Genomic DNA, 13,226 nt, shown 5'->3' on the forward strand with positions numbered 1-13,226 from the left:
TCCTCATGTGGGTGCAATAGTCAAAACAGAGCAATTTCCAAAGTCATGTAGCAGCGGGGAATACGATGTCAACCAAGATCTGGTTCGGTCAACTTCGGTCGGGCCAAAGGTTTGTAAAAAGTCAGCTTGCTTCTCTACCTTCACCTCCATTCGTGGGTTCGTCCAAGAGTTTTGTACAAATGCCGCGAGTTTTGCGAAGTTCGTTGGAAACAAAATGTCGCAGCATGGTGGTGCTTGTAAGTAGCATTCATGATCGACATCATCCATGGATGTCACGATGGGCTCTCCACTTGCCCAGACACTCCTACGGTGCCAATTATTGTCCTCCACCTGCAGTCGATCGGGAGGGGGAAGCCAGTCAAAGTCTGCCAGGAGTAGACGAGCGTTGGGCCTTTCGCGGGGCAAATGTCTCAGAACACCACACGCCACGGTCGGGATCCATGAAATCGGTACTCGTTTATATGATGGAGCCGCAAGCAAAACACTTTTCAATAGATCATCCGACAGTGGTACAAATACCTCTTCCGTCTGATTTACTTCGTTCTCGCTGCCAACTACAGGATGTACTTCAGCTTGGTCGATTTTTCCATTGCGAACGCGGATTTTGTCATGTGGCAAGTTATCGAGTAATTCCAGTGCAATGACGACTGTCGGATTATCGGACGGCGAAAGCAAGGAAGCCGACCCTTCCGCCACTTCCAACAAGTCGGTGTGTTGATAAAATATCCGTTCTGCATGTGCACTGGAGCCAAGGGTATTTTTTTGAAGTTCACTCAGACTTGGTGACGAGTCGATGATTGTATACGACAATCGCTCATATAAATCGGGGCGGGTAAATTGTAAATGGTTCAAAATAAGGTGCGCGTTGGTCCCTCGGCCTCCGCCAAGTTCGACAAGATCGACCGACTGTGACTCTGACAACTCAATGCTGCTCAAGGTTCCCGATACAAAGTTGGCCAAAACATTGGAATAATAAGGTTTAAACAACTCAACTGGTGTGAGCCATTGTCCTTTCTGTGAATCATATAATTTTTGGTCGACGTGTTTCCAGTGCCATTCACCCCACAGGGATGACAGGCCGATCGAAGCAACACCTGTACTGCCAACGACGGCGTCAGCAGATTGCGCATAGTATTCCGCCAACCGGCGACCCACTTCTCTCCTTACCAGCATTTGAGTTGCGTACCGATAGCGAGCAAATCAAAGAGTTTTCTTGTTGCATTCGATTCAAAAGGCTTTGACTGTCTTGTGATTTTTGTGACAGTTGGCATATCTAAGCGTAAACAACAGTTTCATACCGATTCATCATTTGGAAAGATTTCCTGTGGTCAGATCTGATGTACCGAATAGAATATCTCGTAGAGTATTCGCCTGCGTGCAAAAACGATACACGGATCGGGAATCGAACCCGAGACCTATCGCGTGTGAAGCGATCGTCATAACCAACTAGACCATCCATGCTTGAAATACAGTACAACTTGAAGGTAGATTTGAAACTATAAAAATTGTAGTTGATTGCTTGCTGAACAATATTTCGACATAGTCATGCTGCACTTACAGTGTGTAGTTACATACATTGTTCTTTCGATCTTTACTGTTACAAGAAGTACACGCAAGGACAACAAACAATTACAGTAGCAGTAGATTTGCGGTGAGTTCATTAGCAAAAGCCTTTGTCCTAGCAGAAAGATACAATGTGAATGAACTCTGTTACGCCGCACTTCACTTACTGTTATAGCCGGTACTAAAAGTTCCTTCTACTTAAAACCCGAATGATTCTTCTGAGTTGTCTGTCAGTCAATTTACCAACAAAGTGATAATATAGCAATTCCACACTGTGAACGATAGTCTTTAAAGATCATACCGCAAATAAGTTATCTGCTTTTCTTTGCGGGGAAACGGTCTTGGAGGCAGCCTACTCTTGGTCAAAACTGTAGTGGATCTGTGATGTCGTGTTTTTTAATTGCAAAGAGCTTACACCAGTGAATCCTTCCACTTTAACAGCGTTCTGAATACTAACATAATCAACGTCTACCACTCCTAGCTTTACACTCTTACGCAGCTTTCCTCTATCGACGTGCGGCACCAAAGGGTGTTGTTGACCCGAAGGGTGACGCGAGTGATGCCGACCCAAACGCACCAAAGCCAGAAGGCGCCGGAGATTGGGCTAGCGCACCAAAACTCGCAGATCCAAAGGCACCCGAGGAGCTAAGCCCAGACGGCGAGGGCGCTGAGCTTGGTGATGAAAACTGTGAAAAGCCACCTCCAGAAATGGCTCCTCCAAACCGGCCAGGTGCCGGAACTGGTGCACCAAAAGGCGACCCACCACCAAGCGCAGATGGCTGTCCAAAGTTGGTTGGAGCTCCTATTGTGGGGCTACCGAAAGCTAAAGCCGCCGATGGTCCAGACGAAATACCAAACGTAGAGGGATCAAGATTGTATTTTTTTGCCAGATTGCGAAACATTTGATCTTCCTTGCCCTGATATTTCGCCAGTAAACGGTCTACCTCAGCGACTTTCGAAGGGTTGTGCTGATTGTAGAAGGCTAGCAGTGTTTCACGTGGATTTCCGCCGGTAAACAATTGACCGCTCTTTAAAGAGATTGCAGAAGATGACTGCGCTGACATGCCAAATGGAGTCGTGGAAGGAGAGGATATCAGCTGTCCGAATGCAGGCGTCCCAGCTGAATCAAATGGTGACTTTGTAGTATCCATCACAGGACCCAATTCAGAGTGCATCGCTGTAGCGGTCGATGAAGATCCGAATGCAGAAGACACCGTGTGGTTGGCGTTCGAAGTCATTGAAAAACCTGCAGGACTTGGGTGCGATGTTCCAAAAGCTCCGGACGATGCACTGAGAATATCTTGCGAGCTTCCTGTTGCTCCAAGGTGAGATGAAACTCCAGGTACACTAGCTCTGAAGGGGGACAGGCTCGAAGCATCAGATGTCCTCTGGACAGAGGACAGAGATGGGCCCTTTTGAGCAGCAGACTGGGTGAAAGGGTTTTTGGAAGACCTGTCGGCTGCTCCGAAGGAGCCGCTTATAGGTGGATCTGTCGAACCTAACGGATTTGCTACATTATACTTCTTAGATAGCTTGGCAAACATTTCAGCTTCGCGGCCCTGCAACATCAGATACAATTAAATAGTGAGAAATTGAGACAACATCGGAAGCAGTGGTTTGTCAAAAGATCTTTTCCCGTAGATTCACCTTGTATTTTTCCAAGAGCTTCTCGATGTCACCGAGCTTTGTCGGGCAATACTTCACATAAAAGTCTTCCAACAATTCTCTGTAACTCCTAGAGATAGCCGGACTATCCCTTGACTTCGAATTGTCTGTCTTCACCAGCGAGTCGGGCAAACTGGATGCTTTGTCCAGATCCATTCTTGGGACTGCCCCTCCTTGATCATTTCGGTTGGAAGAATCGAAAGATCGAGTCTGAGGTGCCATTTGATTTTCCGTAGAATCCGGGGATGCCTGAGCTGAGAATGCTGTTGGTGCTTTTGTTGAAAGCGGAGGGAGAGCTGCTGAAACAGCGGAAAGAACTGCTTCTGGCTTTATAGATGCGATCTCGTGGGGGGTGTTCACGGACTGAGTAGCTATTGGCTTTCCAACGCCGCGCTCTGCAATGCTGAGGGCTCCATTTACAGCTGTCCTAGTTGTGCCAAATTTAGCGAGAGAGTTCTGGGCAGCATCCACCGTATTTCTCATAGTCAGTTCCTTCGGTGGAGAGAACGAGAGCTTCTGTGCTTGAGATGTATCAACTGACGATCCGTCCCATGCACGACGGTGTACATATCGCGCTTGTTGCGAAAATAAAAGAGATTCGTTTGCGGGACGTCGACGTTCAATGTCTGTCATCCCAATGCTCAACGGTATTGACTGAGCTATCGCGTATTTACTATTCCACTGTCTACGAAAGGTTGCCTTCTCAACAGGCGCAGGCTCGCAAGGTTGCATCAACTTAAATACCGTGATAGACGGGGTAGTTAAACGCTGGAACGATTTGTCGACACTTATGCAAAGATCGAGAACGGAAGCACAACTGGAAGATGTCTTCGTTCGGGCTTGAACGCTGGCTCGCGCCGGGGAAACACCCCTACTGCGCAATTTTCTACTTCTTCCGACTTTCCAAATCTCTTCAACTCGTCCTCCCATTCGAACAACTTCATCTCTGAAGGCTTTCGTATCATTCAGAAGGGATGTAAGCTGGTGAATTAACCTTCCAGGTCCGTTCGGACCGCGAAAATCCTCCAATAGTGCTGTTTGTTTTTCAAGTCTTTCCAAGTAGCCATGGAACTTGTAAGCAGTTGATGCCATCTCGCGCCGTCGTTTCTCTGATTCGCTATCAAGTGGTTGGTTCAGAACAAAAGAATCCGTATTCTGTGAAGACAGCATGTCTATGGTCTGCCTACTTTCGGAAAACAAACGTGTTGTATGGGCTCGCATGTAAAGAGAGGTTGCACTTTTGTCCTTGATGTGAGACAACGAAAACTGTATGTCAAAAAGCGCCACCATGCAATCCCGGAGATCAGCTACTACGTCTGAAATAGAAATTTCAACGGAATGCCGAGCCATTGACGGTAAGTGGGACGACAGGTCCACCAGGTTTATATTCATCTTCTGAGCGATATCCAGAAACTGCCTAGAACAGTCGGATAAGTCTAGAGTCTCTGCGCCGTTTCCCCGGAGCAACGGATTGGCAGCAACTATTCTTGATTGAGGCTGAATTGAAGACGACGGAGATACATATGTTGTGGATGGGAAGAAAATTCCGGGAGCCGATGAAGTGGCCGTCTTTGTGGGTGCGGAGAAGGGCGTCGGAGCCGTCGACGACATTGGAGGAAACGCTGCTGACGACGATGCCTTTACTGATGCTGACGCCGGAGTAGGGGCGCCACTGGACATCGGTGGGATAGCACTGCTGGTCTTCAGGGTTGCGGAGAAGGGCGTCGGAGCCGTCGACGACATTGGAGGAAACGCTGCTGACGACGATGCATTTACTGATGCTGACGCCGGAGTAGGGGCGCTACTGGACATCGATGGGAAAGCACTGCTGGTCTTCGAGGGTGCGGAGAAGGGCGTCGGAGCCGTCGACGACATTGGAGGAAACGCTGCTGACGACGATGCATTTACTGATGCTGACGCCGGAGTAGGGGCGCTACTGGACATCGATGGGAAAGCACTGCTGGTCTTCAGGGCTGCGGAGAAGGGCTTCTGAGGCGTCGTTGATGACAGGGGGGAAACAGAATTCGAGGTCGAAGAAGAGGTTGACCGCTGGACCCGAGACAACGTTTGGTCTGTAATGTGGAGAGAAACGAATGTGAAACCACTGCTTGCGCTTGCTGCGGATCCAGCCATGTCACTTCTGGCCGGGGCGGCCAATGGTGGCAACGGAGCTTCACCAAAGATGAAGCCTGACCCTTCTGTTTTACTTATAGCACTGGCAGCTGGAACCCCAAAAGTGAACCCACTCGGACCGATTGAACCACTACATTTGGATTCGGGAATCGCGAGGGATTCTGTATCCCTGTGACCGGGGCGTGGCGTCTCGCAAGCAGCGCACTTCGTCAAGGACGACTCGTTGTGTACCATACACACGTCGCACTTCCAACCTCCGCTATCACCCTGCTTCTTAAACGTATCACCCCACCCTCCAGCAGTGCCGTAGGGGGAGAGGCCCTTATCCTCTTTTCCCTTAGCTATATCCTGGTCGTCCTTCTCGCTGACAGAATCTTCGTCACCATTGAATAGCCAAGCAACGTACCAGTCGCAGAAATCGTCCAGATAAATCATGTTCCTAGGCTTCTTCTGGAGCTTCTTGATTGTCTCGACGTGCTCCTCTTCGCAGTATGTCGTGCCCATGGACTCCATTAGCTTCCCAAAATCGGAAGCGTCCACTGCGTATCCGAACTGGTCCTCGACGGCCATGTCCATAAAGCGCTTGCGCGTATGTTCGCGCTCCTCTTCTCGCTCCGCCCGGTCATCCGAGTCGAGTGAACGTGAGTCACTGACGTCCCGAATTCCACCATCGACGTGGTTGACGTACCATTGAACGAACGCCGAGCGCTGTAATTGACCGGTACCGCTAGGGTCGATCAGGGACACCTGCAAGTCTAGTTCGCTCCCATGAAACCCTTCGCCGAGCCGATCCAGAAGGTCTTCTATATTTGAAGCAGCAACGTAGCCTTTTCGGCCGTCGTCAATCTCGTCAAACACGTGACCAGCTTTCTGGGCCAAAGGGCCTTGGATACCTAGTTCCTCATCATCTTCTGAAGGCTTTGCAATCAAAGCAGGTGACTCTGGCTCTTCTGTCTTCTTCCCTTCCATACTTTTGGTTAAACCGAAAAGCGGTTTGGCCATATTTGTTGCCGTGGAAGAAAAAGTAGGCTTGGGCCCAAAAATGTTCTCAAAAGCAGACTGACTATTGTTCATTGGGCTGGAACTAAAGGCAGCAGAACTCGAACTGTGAGCCAAAGTTCCAAACGAAAAGGACGACCCTGAACCAAAAGCAGGAGCCGATCCGGAGCCAAAAACTATGGCTTCACCATCCACAGCTGTCATTTTCCCATCCGATGTTTTGAGTGTTGTCACTCCGCCAAATCCGGGCGAGTCTACAGGACTGGAAGCTGTTCTTTTAAACGTATCGGCAGGTTGCTGGTAATCGCTTTGTACCATGACATGAGGAGTTGTCTCACCCAGCGCCGGTGGCCTTTCAACGGACGTGCTAATCTTAGTTACCTCCTTCTGCTCAGATACAGCGCCAGACAAGTTTCTAGTAGGTGGAAGTCGGCTACCAACTTCTGGATTGGTAATACCATCTACAAAAAAAGAAGCTCCCCCTGAATCATTCACCGCTCCGAAAGAGAATCTATCATCCTTGCCACCTGTCGCCATGGGCATCTGAGTCAAATTTGCGGATGATAATGGGTTTTCCTCGGTAAATAATGACGTTTTGCTGCCACCAACAATGGTAGATGGTGACGTAGTCGTCGATCTCTGAACTTTCGGCGGCACAGCGTCGTCAGGGAGTATGGATGGTAGTTGCGGCTCAAGTCGAAAAAAGTCATCTTGGCTTTGGTGTAGGAGTTCCCAACAACCGATGGACCCATCTGTGGCAGCTAGCAGCACAATTGGGACGGTCTGACTTTCCTGTGCCACACGAATTACGCAAAGGCCAATAGGATACGTAAACTCATCGTCGTCATTCGTCGGTGTCATGACATTATCCCCTTCGGGGACATCGGTCAAATCCCAAGTATTTTCTTCCGTCCGCCTGACAACTCCCACATCTGTTGCTACATTGCTCGCTACCAGCAGTAAAGGTGCGTGGGTAGCCGATGGAGCAAAGGTGGTCAAGAACACGTGGCGCCCTTGTTTCGGAACGGAAAAGAACGGGACTACATCCCCGAGGTCCGATGTAGTCGAAACGTGAAAAGAGTCGTCAAGGACAAAAACGAACAAGAGGGCTTCGTGATCGGCGGCATCGTCTTCATTTTCTACGTCCGTGACGTCGCCTTCGTCGGGAATAACGCGACCGTATCCAGCCACCAGCGCGTCGTCGTACCAATCCAGGTGCGTGCAACTCCATCCATCCCCATCACCTGGGAAGGAAATAATACCCCGATGGATCAGCTGGGATGACAATGACGACGATGGCGTTGTATTACCGTCATTCGTATACGAGTAGACGTGCACGACTCCGTCGGTCGTACCGAGCGCGAGCGCTCCCATGCCACTCGGCGATGCCGAAGCCGCCCCACCGGACCGCCAACAGGCACTGGAGAAACCCCCACGATCGAGTTGGTGTGGCACCATGTCGGTCGGCTTGGATTCATCGTCTATATGGTAAATGATACACCCTTGTTGACTGTCGTCCACGAGCAAGAGTGCATATCCGTCGACGTTCGGGTCCGAACCGAACGCGAGAGAGCGCACGGGGCCGGACGCTCCCGCCGCACTGTCTCGAGACAACGAGGGCACCTCGTCAGTACTGGACACGAAATGTGAGTGCACATCTGAGAGGTGCCGTCTCAAATTCAACGCCTTCTTGGTTGAGTCGTAGAACGCCAATGAACCGTCCATCAAGGCCACGGCAACCAAACGTCCATCTGGCGAAGTTGCAATTCGGATGGCTCCCGTCGGTAACGATATTTGTGCATCTACGGTAATACTTGCGGCATCGGTCACAGATAGCCGCTGGAGTGACCCTCTGGTTACACGGTAGGCCGTGTTGACGCACATGGACGGAACCGCGAGCCACTGCAATCCATTCTTCGTCGGTCGAATGGGTTGCCCCAGACCGGCATCGGCGGAACCGATCAACGGTTCCCCCCATGACTGAAACTTCAAAAAGTCTTCCATCACGATACAGAACTCTTCCAAACTAGTTTCCGCAGAGACGTCAGCACCTTCAGAACAGTCCACAGGAAGGACGGGAGTTGTAGTTGTCCGCGAAGGAGTCGCGCTGTTTGTCGATTGTCGTGGGGATGCTATTTGTTGGGTTCGAGAAGGAGCGTCGTGTCGGGTCCACGCTGTGGAGGCTTTTGGCCCGTTATTTTAGGGAATGTCTACCAAGATACGAGCAGACCAATGAAAATCCACCACAGACCCTTCTTCATACCTACGACACTCGGGCAGGACTCTAGAGAGGCTAGGCTATCTGCCATCGTTCGCGGGTCGCGTCCACTTCACTGCCAGCCCCGCCTACGTTTCGGTAGAAACGAACAGAACTTCGCTATGCTAAAAACAGTAAACCAACCTTACAGACTATTTCAATTTGCAAGCATATTCGCTCTTCTCTTTTTAAGAAAAAAAAGACAACCCGAGCTTCCTTATCGTTCATGTTTGACGATCCAGCCGCACCACTGGGATCCTCCGACCACCGCGCCTACCTTTTAGGATGAAACCGTATTCGGAGGATCCTGTTGCCAACGAATATTCATTCGGGAGATATAGTCGTCGATATCAAACGCGTCGGGTCGTTCGTTGAAGGTCTTGACGACAACAAAGTGCTCTTCGTCCCGGTAATTGTCTAAAACGCTACGGACCACTTTCCGACCTTCGTCATCTTGTATACTCTTATTGAGAATATCGGCGCGGACTAGTACCACGTCTTTGTTGTCTGCCAAATCGTCAAACACCGAAAACGTTAACAACGGGGTTGCACTCTGCGGATCCATTTTGTAGTCCTCTAAATAGGCCATGAGAAAGTGGCCCGGACTCTGAAACTGGGATACCATCATAAAAAATCCTGTCGGGCGGCGGAGGAAACAGAGATGTCTTCAGAATCATCAAGGACAAAAAATCAGTTTAGAACAGCGGCTTGTATCTTACCGTCGTCTCGGAATACAGGCTGCACGAAGAATGGACTATCGGTGCGTATCGATCAGAAGTGAGACGCCACCAACGATAGCCGCCATACAGCAAAAAGTCAACACCTGATGAATCTGACAGTCTTACCATTTCTGCGCTCTCGACAAAACCGACTTTCCTGCTTGGCTATCCAGGACAAGACCAATAACGTTTTCCTTTTAAGGGAGAAGAAAAAACCTCGTCAGAAATTAGAATCGTTGAAGCAAAGTTTTCCTACAAAATCCGGCTTACCTTATTTTCGTGATAGGAATACCAAATATCGGCGACTTCGGCACCCGATTTCTCTGTCACCAGCTCCTTTTTGATTACATCGTCCAGCGTCTTGGGACCGACGAACGAAAAGCTGAAGTTCCGGCGTGGCCTTGACATCGATAGAATGCGTGCAGTGACCGTTGCTACTGCTGGGCGCAATACGGATGCGTGTCTACTCATCATCTGATTACGCGATCTCTTTACAAACCTATTTGTAGGAGTGAAGATGTGTCGGCGGTGTTTGACTGTGAATGCAAGGAAACAATAGATTTGTGTGCCACACTCGACTTGATGGCCGTGTCGAGAATATCGGAACGTTAGAAACAACGTAAATAATTGTGAAATCAAACCGAAAAAGGAACATAGGGTTGAGGGTGCGAAAAGCCTTGATAGTTTCTTGTGGCGCGAAAAATGAAACTGTGTCCTACAGTCTACCCTACGTGAGTTACCAAACACCCTAGCAAAAGCGCAGCGGTTTCGATGAACTTTGTCAGTGTATCACGACGTGCATTTCTCGTTGAATCAGAGTTATATAGCAATATATTATCTGCTGCCCCACCCAGAGTCTCATCTACTGTTGAGTGTGAGGCAGAACTCACTTTTTACTGTTAGATACAACTCAAACAGCCTATCATCTCTCAGTTTCGATGATTAACTAAAGCGTTTACTTTTCCGAGGCTTCCTCAAAGTTTCCTTCCACAAGATCGGGGACATCGTCATCATCATCGTCTTCTTCGCCTTCCGGGATGGCAGCCGGGGCACCAGACGCTGCGCCCTGAGCCATGTTCTGGAGCGAAGCTAGGTTGTCCATACCTAGTTGAGATACAATGCTGGGGAGAAGTTCCTGCAGTGGCTTGGTTTCGGAAGGTCCTGAGATGATGTATGTGTTAGCAGCCACGGCAGCCTGAACTTTGGGGTTCTTAAAGTGGATAACCTTGCCGTCTTCCTTGAAAAAGTTGACCTCTTCAATGCCAGGAATGTTGGTAGCCCCAAGTTTTTTCAGTGTTGATGTCAACTTGGCGTCCGTCTGGGCTGAATTCGACCGAGTTGCGACCTTCTTCTTACGACGGACGGAGCCTTTTCCTCCCGTCGAGGTAGAAGCACCTCCAAATCGCTTGGCGATCATCTTTTCCCGTGCGGCGGCAATATCTTCTGTCATGGTTTTGGGTCTTGTGTGGACTATGAGAGTGTATTACACTACAAATAAGTACCAAATCTGTTTACTTCCGCAAGCTCTGCAGTAGCGATGCACGAGAGGAGTGTTAGAAGGTTGATTGTAGTACGGTGATACGCAGCGAAAAATCCTCAAATCAATAAACATCGTTGAGTAACTACCCCGTCTTTTTCGTTGCATCGGGTACTGAAGCCAGATTACGTGCCACAACCGGTTGATCTGTCAGGCTATCGAGGATTCAACCAACAGCGATTATCCATCGTTCCGGCTTGTTTCAAAGCCATAGTGACCTCTCCGCCTCTATCTATTGTAAGGTCTATTCGGATGGATCTTTGAAAGTAACCTCCGATCATATACGCCAAACGCACACCATGGTGATTTACCTTGCCGGGTCCAGAGGATGACAATGGTGGGGAGCCGATTTGCGGTCGAGGTTGCTCGTACGAGTTTCTACATATTTACTCGTAGAATTCTCATTAGTAAAGGGGGGTGAATGAGGTTGAAAGCACATACCGTGGCGACGGACAGACACCATATGCCACGCCACAAAGCGTATTTCATTAATAGTAGGAAAGTCCTTTGGATATCCAATCGGCGTCGTACTTCGAAATAAAGTTACTTCAAAGTGAAATGTAAGTAGTTCCCATGGCAAAACAAAACATCGTAGGTAGTTTGATTGAAAATCTAATTAATGTAAACGAAGCCTCGTTGACTTCGCAAGGAGAAATATCGATGTTCTCGTTGTTTTTCTCCTTGCCTTGGTGGTCCCATTCCCGGATGAGCGCGTCGCCGACCGTCTTTCGATCGAAAAGCCGAAGAGCTTCCACCTTTTTCCTAACCAATTGATCAGCAGTAATGCCACAAAACCTGTCATCATGTCACCATATGCCCGTCCTCTCATGGACCGTATCGGCTCCTTTTTCTACTCTAGTGAAGATTCCACGGATATTGACAAGCAACGAGCAAAACAACATACGCCGGCCAACCACGATAAGCTGGGCAAAAGCCATCTGCAAAAGCCGAAGTTTCCGCGTTCTTGGCGCCGCAAAATACCTCCAACTGTGTCCCTGCCACTGCTCGTGCTCCTGGATATGTTAGCCGTTTCGCTGGTGGTGCCGTTACTCTTTCAATACTATCAAACCGCTGGCGTCACTCGCGCTCACGAGCGGGAGCTTCTTAGCGCACTCTTTTCCGCCTCACAAATCATCGGTGGTCTACTCGTAGGCGCACTGACCGACGCGAAGCTCGTACGCCGCAAGAGTATTCTCTTCTTGTCGTTTGGCGGATCTGCTCTCTCCTACGCACTCATTGTGTACGGCGGATTGCCCGCATTAATTTTCAGCCGTGTCCTCGTCGGACTCGTCAAGCACACCATGACGGTGGCCACCACCATGTTGAGTAATTGTACTACCAAAGATACGAGAGCGAAGCATATGGGGCGCTTGACGGCTTCTTCGACCGCGGCGTGGATTGTTGGACCGTCCATTGGTGCGCTCGCATATCAATACGTTGACGAACGGGCGCCTGCTTTGTTTGCTTGTGCCATCTTTGCTACCAACATGGTACTGGCAGCTGTATTATTGGAAGGGGACACTTTTGAGAGTTCACATCCTAAGAATGACAACCCGGATGAGCAGTCGGACCACACGAATGTTGAACATGATGAGAAAAAGAAGGCCGTTGGTGGTAATACCATTTTTAACCGATTGAAATCTTGTTTCACCTCGAAGGCACTAAGTTCTGTTGTGTTAACGCAGCTGGTTGTCACTTGGGTCAGCAAGGCCACCAGCTTTTCGCAGCTCGGAAGCTTCTATGAAGATATGTATGATTTGCCATCGTATCACCGTGGTTATATTTCCAGCTTTCAGCAATTGCTACACTTTGCTGCTCAAGCTACCTTGGTTGGGCCGGTGATGCAACAGCTTGGAGGCGAACGTCGTACTACTTGTTTGTGTACTGCTGTTTTGTCAGTGGCTGTGTTGTTTAAGGCCCAAGGATCTCTGTGGTTCTTTTTAATTGCACTCTGTCCGGTGCTTGCGCTCTGCTCTACTATGATCCACTTGAGCCTGCAAACGCTGGTAACGCATGTGGCCCCTTCTGAGTCTATTTTTTCCGTTTTGGCGGCTTTGGATGTCTTACAAAACGCGGTTTCCGTCTCGGTTCCCTTTTACCGGACTATACTCTTTCGGTTACTTTCAGCCGATAATTCAGCTGCCATGCAAGGCGACCCCGATCCTATGTCATGGATTGTGACGAGCGCCATGCACTGGGCAGTTGCTACTGTGGCTATCACGTATTTGCTCCTTTGGAACGAAGGCATGAGGACCGAGAATATACAGCACAAAAAAAGAGGCTGATCATTCGTTATTGGGCACAGCCGAGGTCTTCTTCGTACTGCTACTATTGATATTGATGGTACTCCCGC

General features: G+C 49.4%; 4 protein-coding genes across 4 annotated transcripts; 1 reads left to right on the forward strand and 3 right to left on the reverse strand.

The window, feature by feature from the left end:
- Nucleotides 1-3: 3 nt before the first annotated feature.
- Nucleotides 4-1,173, reverse strand: PHATRDRAFT_33037 (predicted protein; the record flags this gene model as incomplete). Its single annotated transcript, XM_002178092.1, has 1 exon — nt 4-1,173. One exon carries the CDS (start codon nt 1,171-1,173, stop codon nt 4-6), a length of 1,170 nt encoding a protein of 389 aa, XP_002178128.1.
- A 765-nt stretch (nt 1,174-1,938) lies between these two features.
- Nucleotides 1,939-9,744, reverse strand: PHATRDRAFT_43752 (predicted protein; the record flags this gene model as incomplete). Its single annotated transcript, XM_002178093.1, is given in 6 exon segments — nt 1,939-3,122; nt 3,211-8,492; nt 8,767-8,890; nt 8,910-9,230; nt 9,337-9,501; nt 9,607-9,744. The coding sequence occupies 6 exon segments, from the start codon at nt 9,742-9,744 to the stop codon at nt 2,070-2,072; spliced, it is 7,083 nt and encodes a 2,360-aa protein (XP_002178129.1). The 3' UTR covers nt 1,939-2,069.
- Nucleotides 9,745-10,291: 547 nt separating this feature from the next.
- PHATRDRAFT_9697 (predicted protein) lies at nt 10,292-10,753 on the reverse strand (the record flags this gene model as incomplete). The annotated part of the gene is made up of 1 exon (XM_002178094.1): nt 10,292-10,753. The coding sequence occupies one exon, from the start codon at nt 10,751-10,753 to the stop codon at nt 10,292-10,294; it is 462 nt and encodes a 153-aa protein (XP_002178130.1).
- An 887-nt stretch (nt 10,754-11,640) lies between these two features.
- Nucleotides 11,641-13,158, forward strand: PHATRDRAFT_43754 (tetracycline resistance protein; the record flags this gene model as incomplete). The annotated part of the gene is made up of 1 exon (XM_002177782.1): nt 11,641-13,158. The coding sequence occupies exon 1, from the start codon at nt 11,677-11,679 to the stop codon at nt 13,156-13,158; it is 1,482 nt and encodes a 493-aa protein (XP_002177818.1). The 5' UTR covers nt 11,641-11,676.
- Nucleotides 13,159-13,226: the final 68 nt, after the last annotated feature.

Source organism: Phaeodactylum tricornutum, chromosome 2 (genome assembly GCF_000150955.2).
Source record: "Phaeodactylum tricornutum CCAP 1055/1 chromosome 2, whole genome shotgun sequence".
NCBI lineage: Eukaryota > Bacillariophyta > Bacillariophyceae > Surirellales > Neidiaceae > Phaeodactylum > Phaeodactylum tricornutum.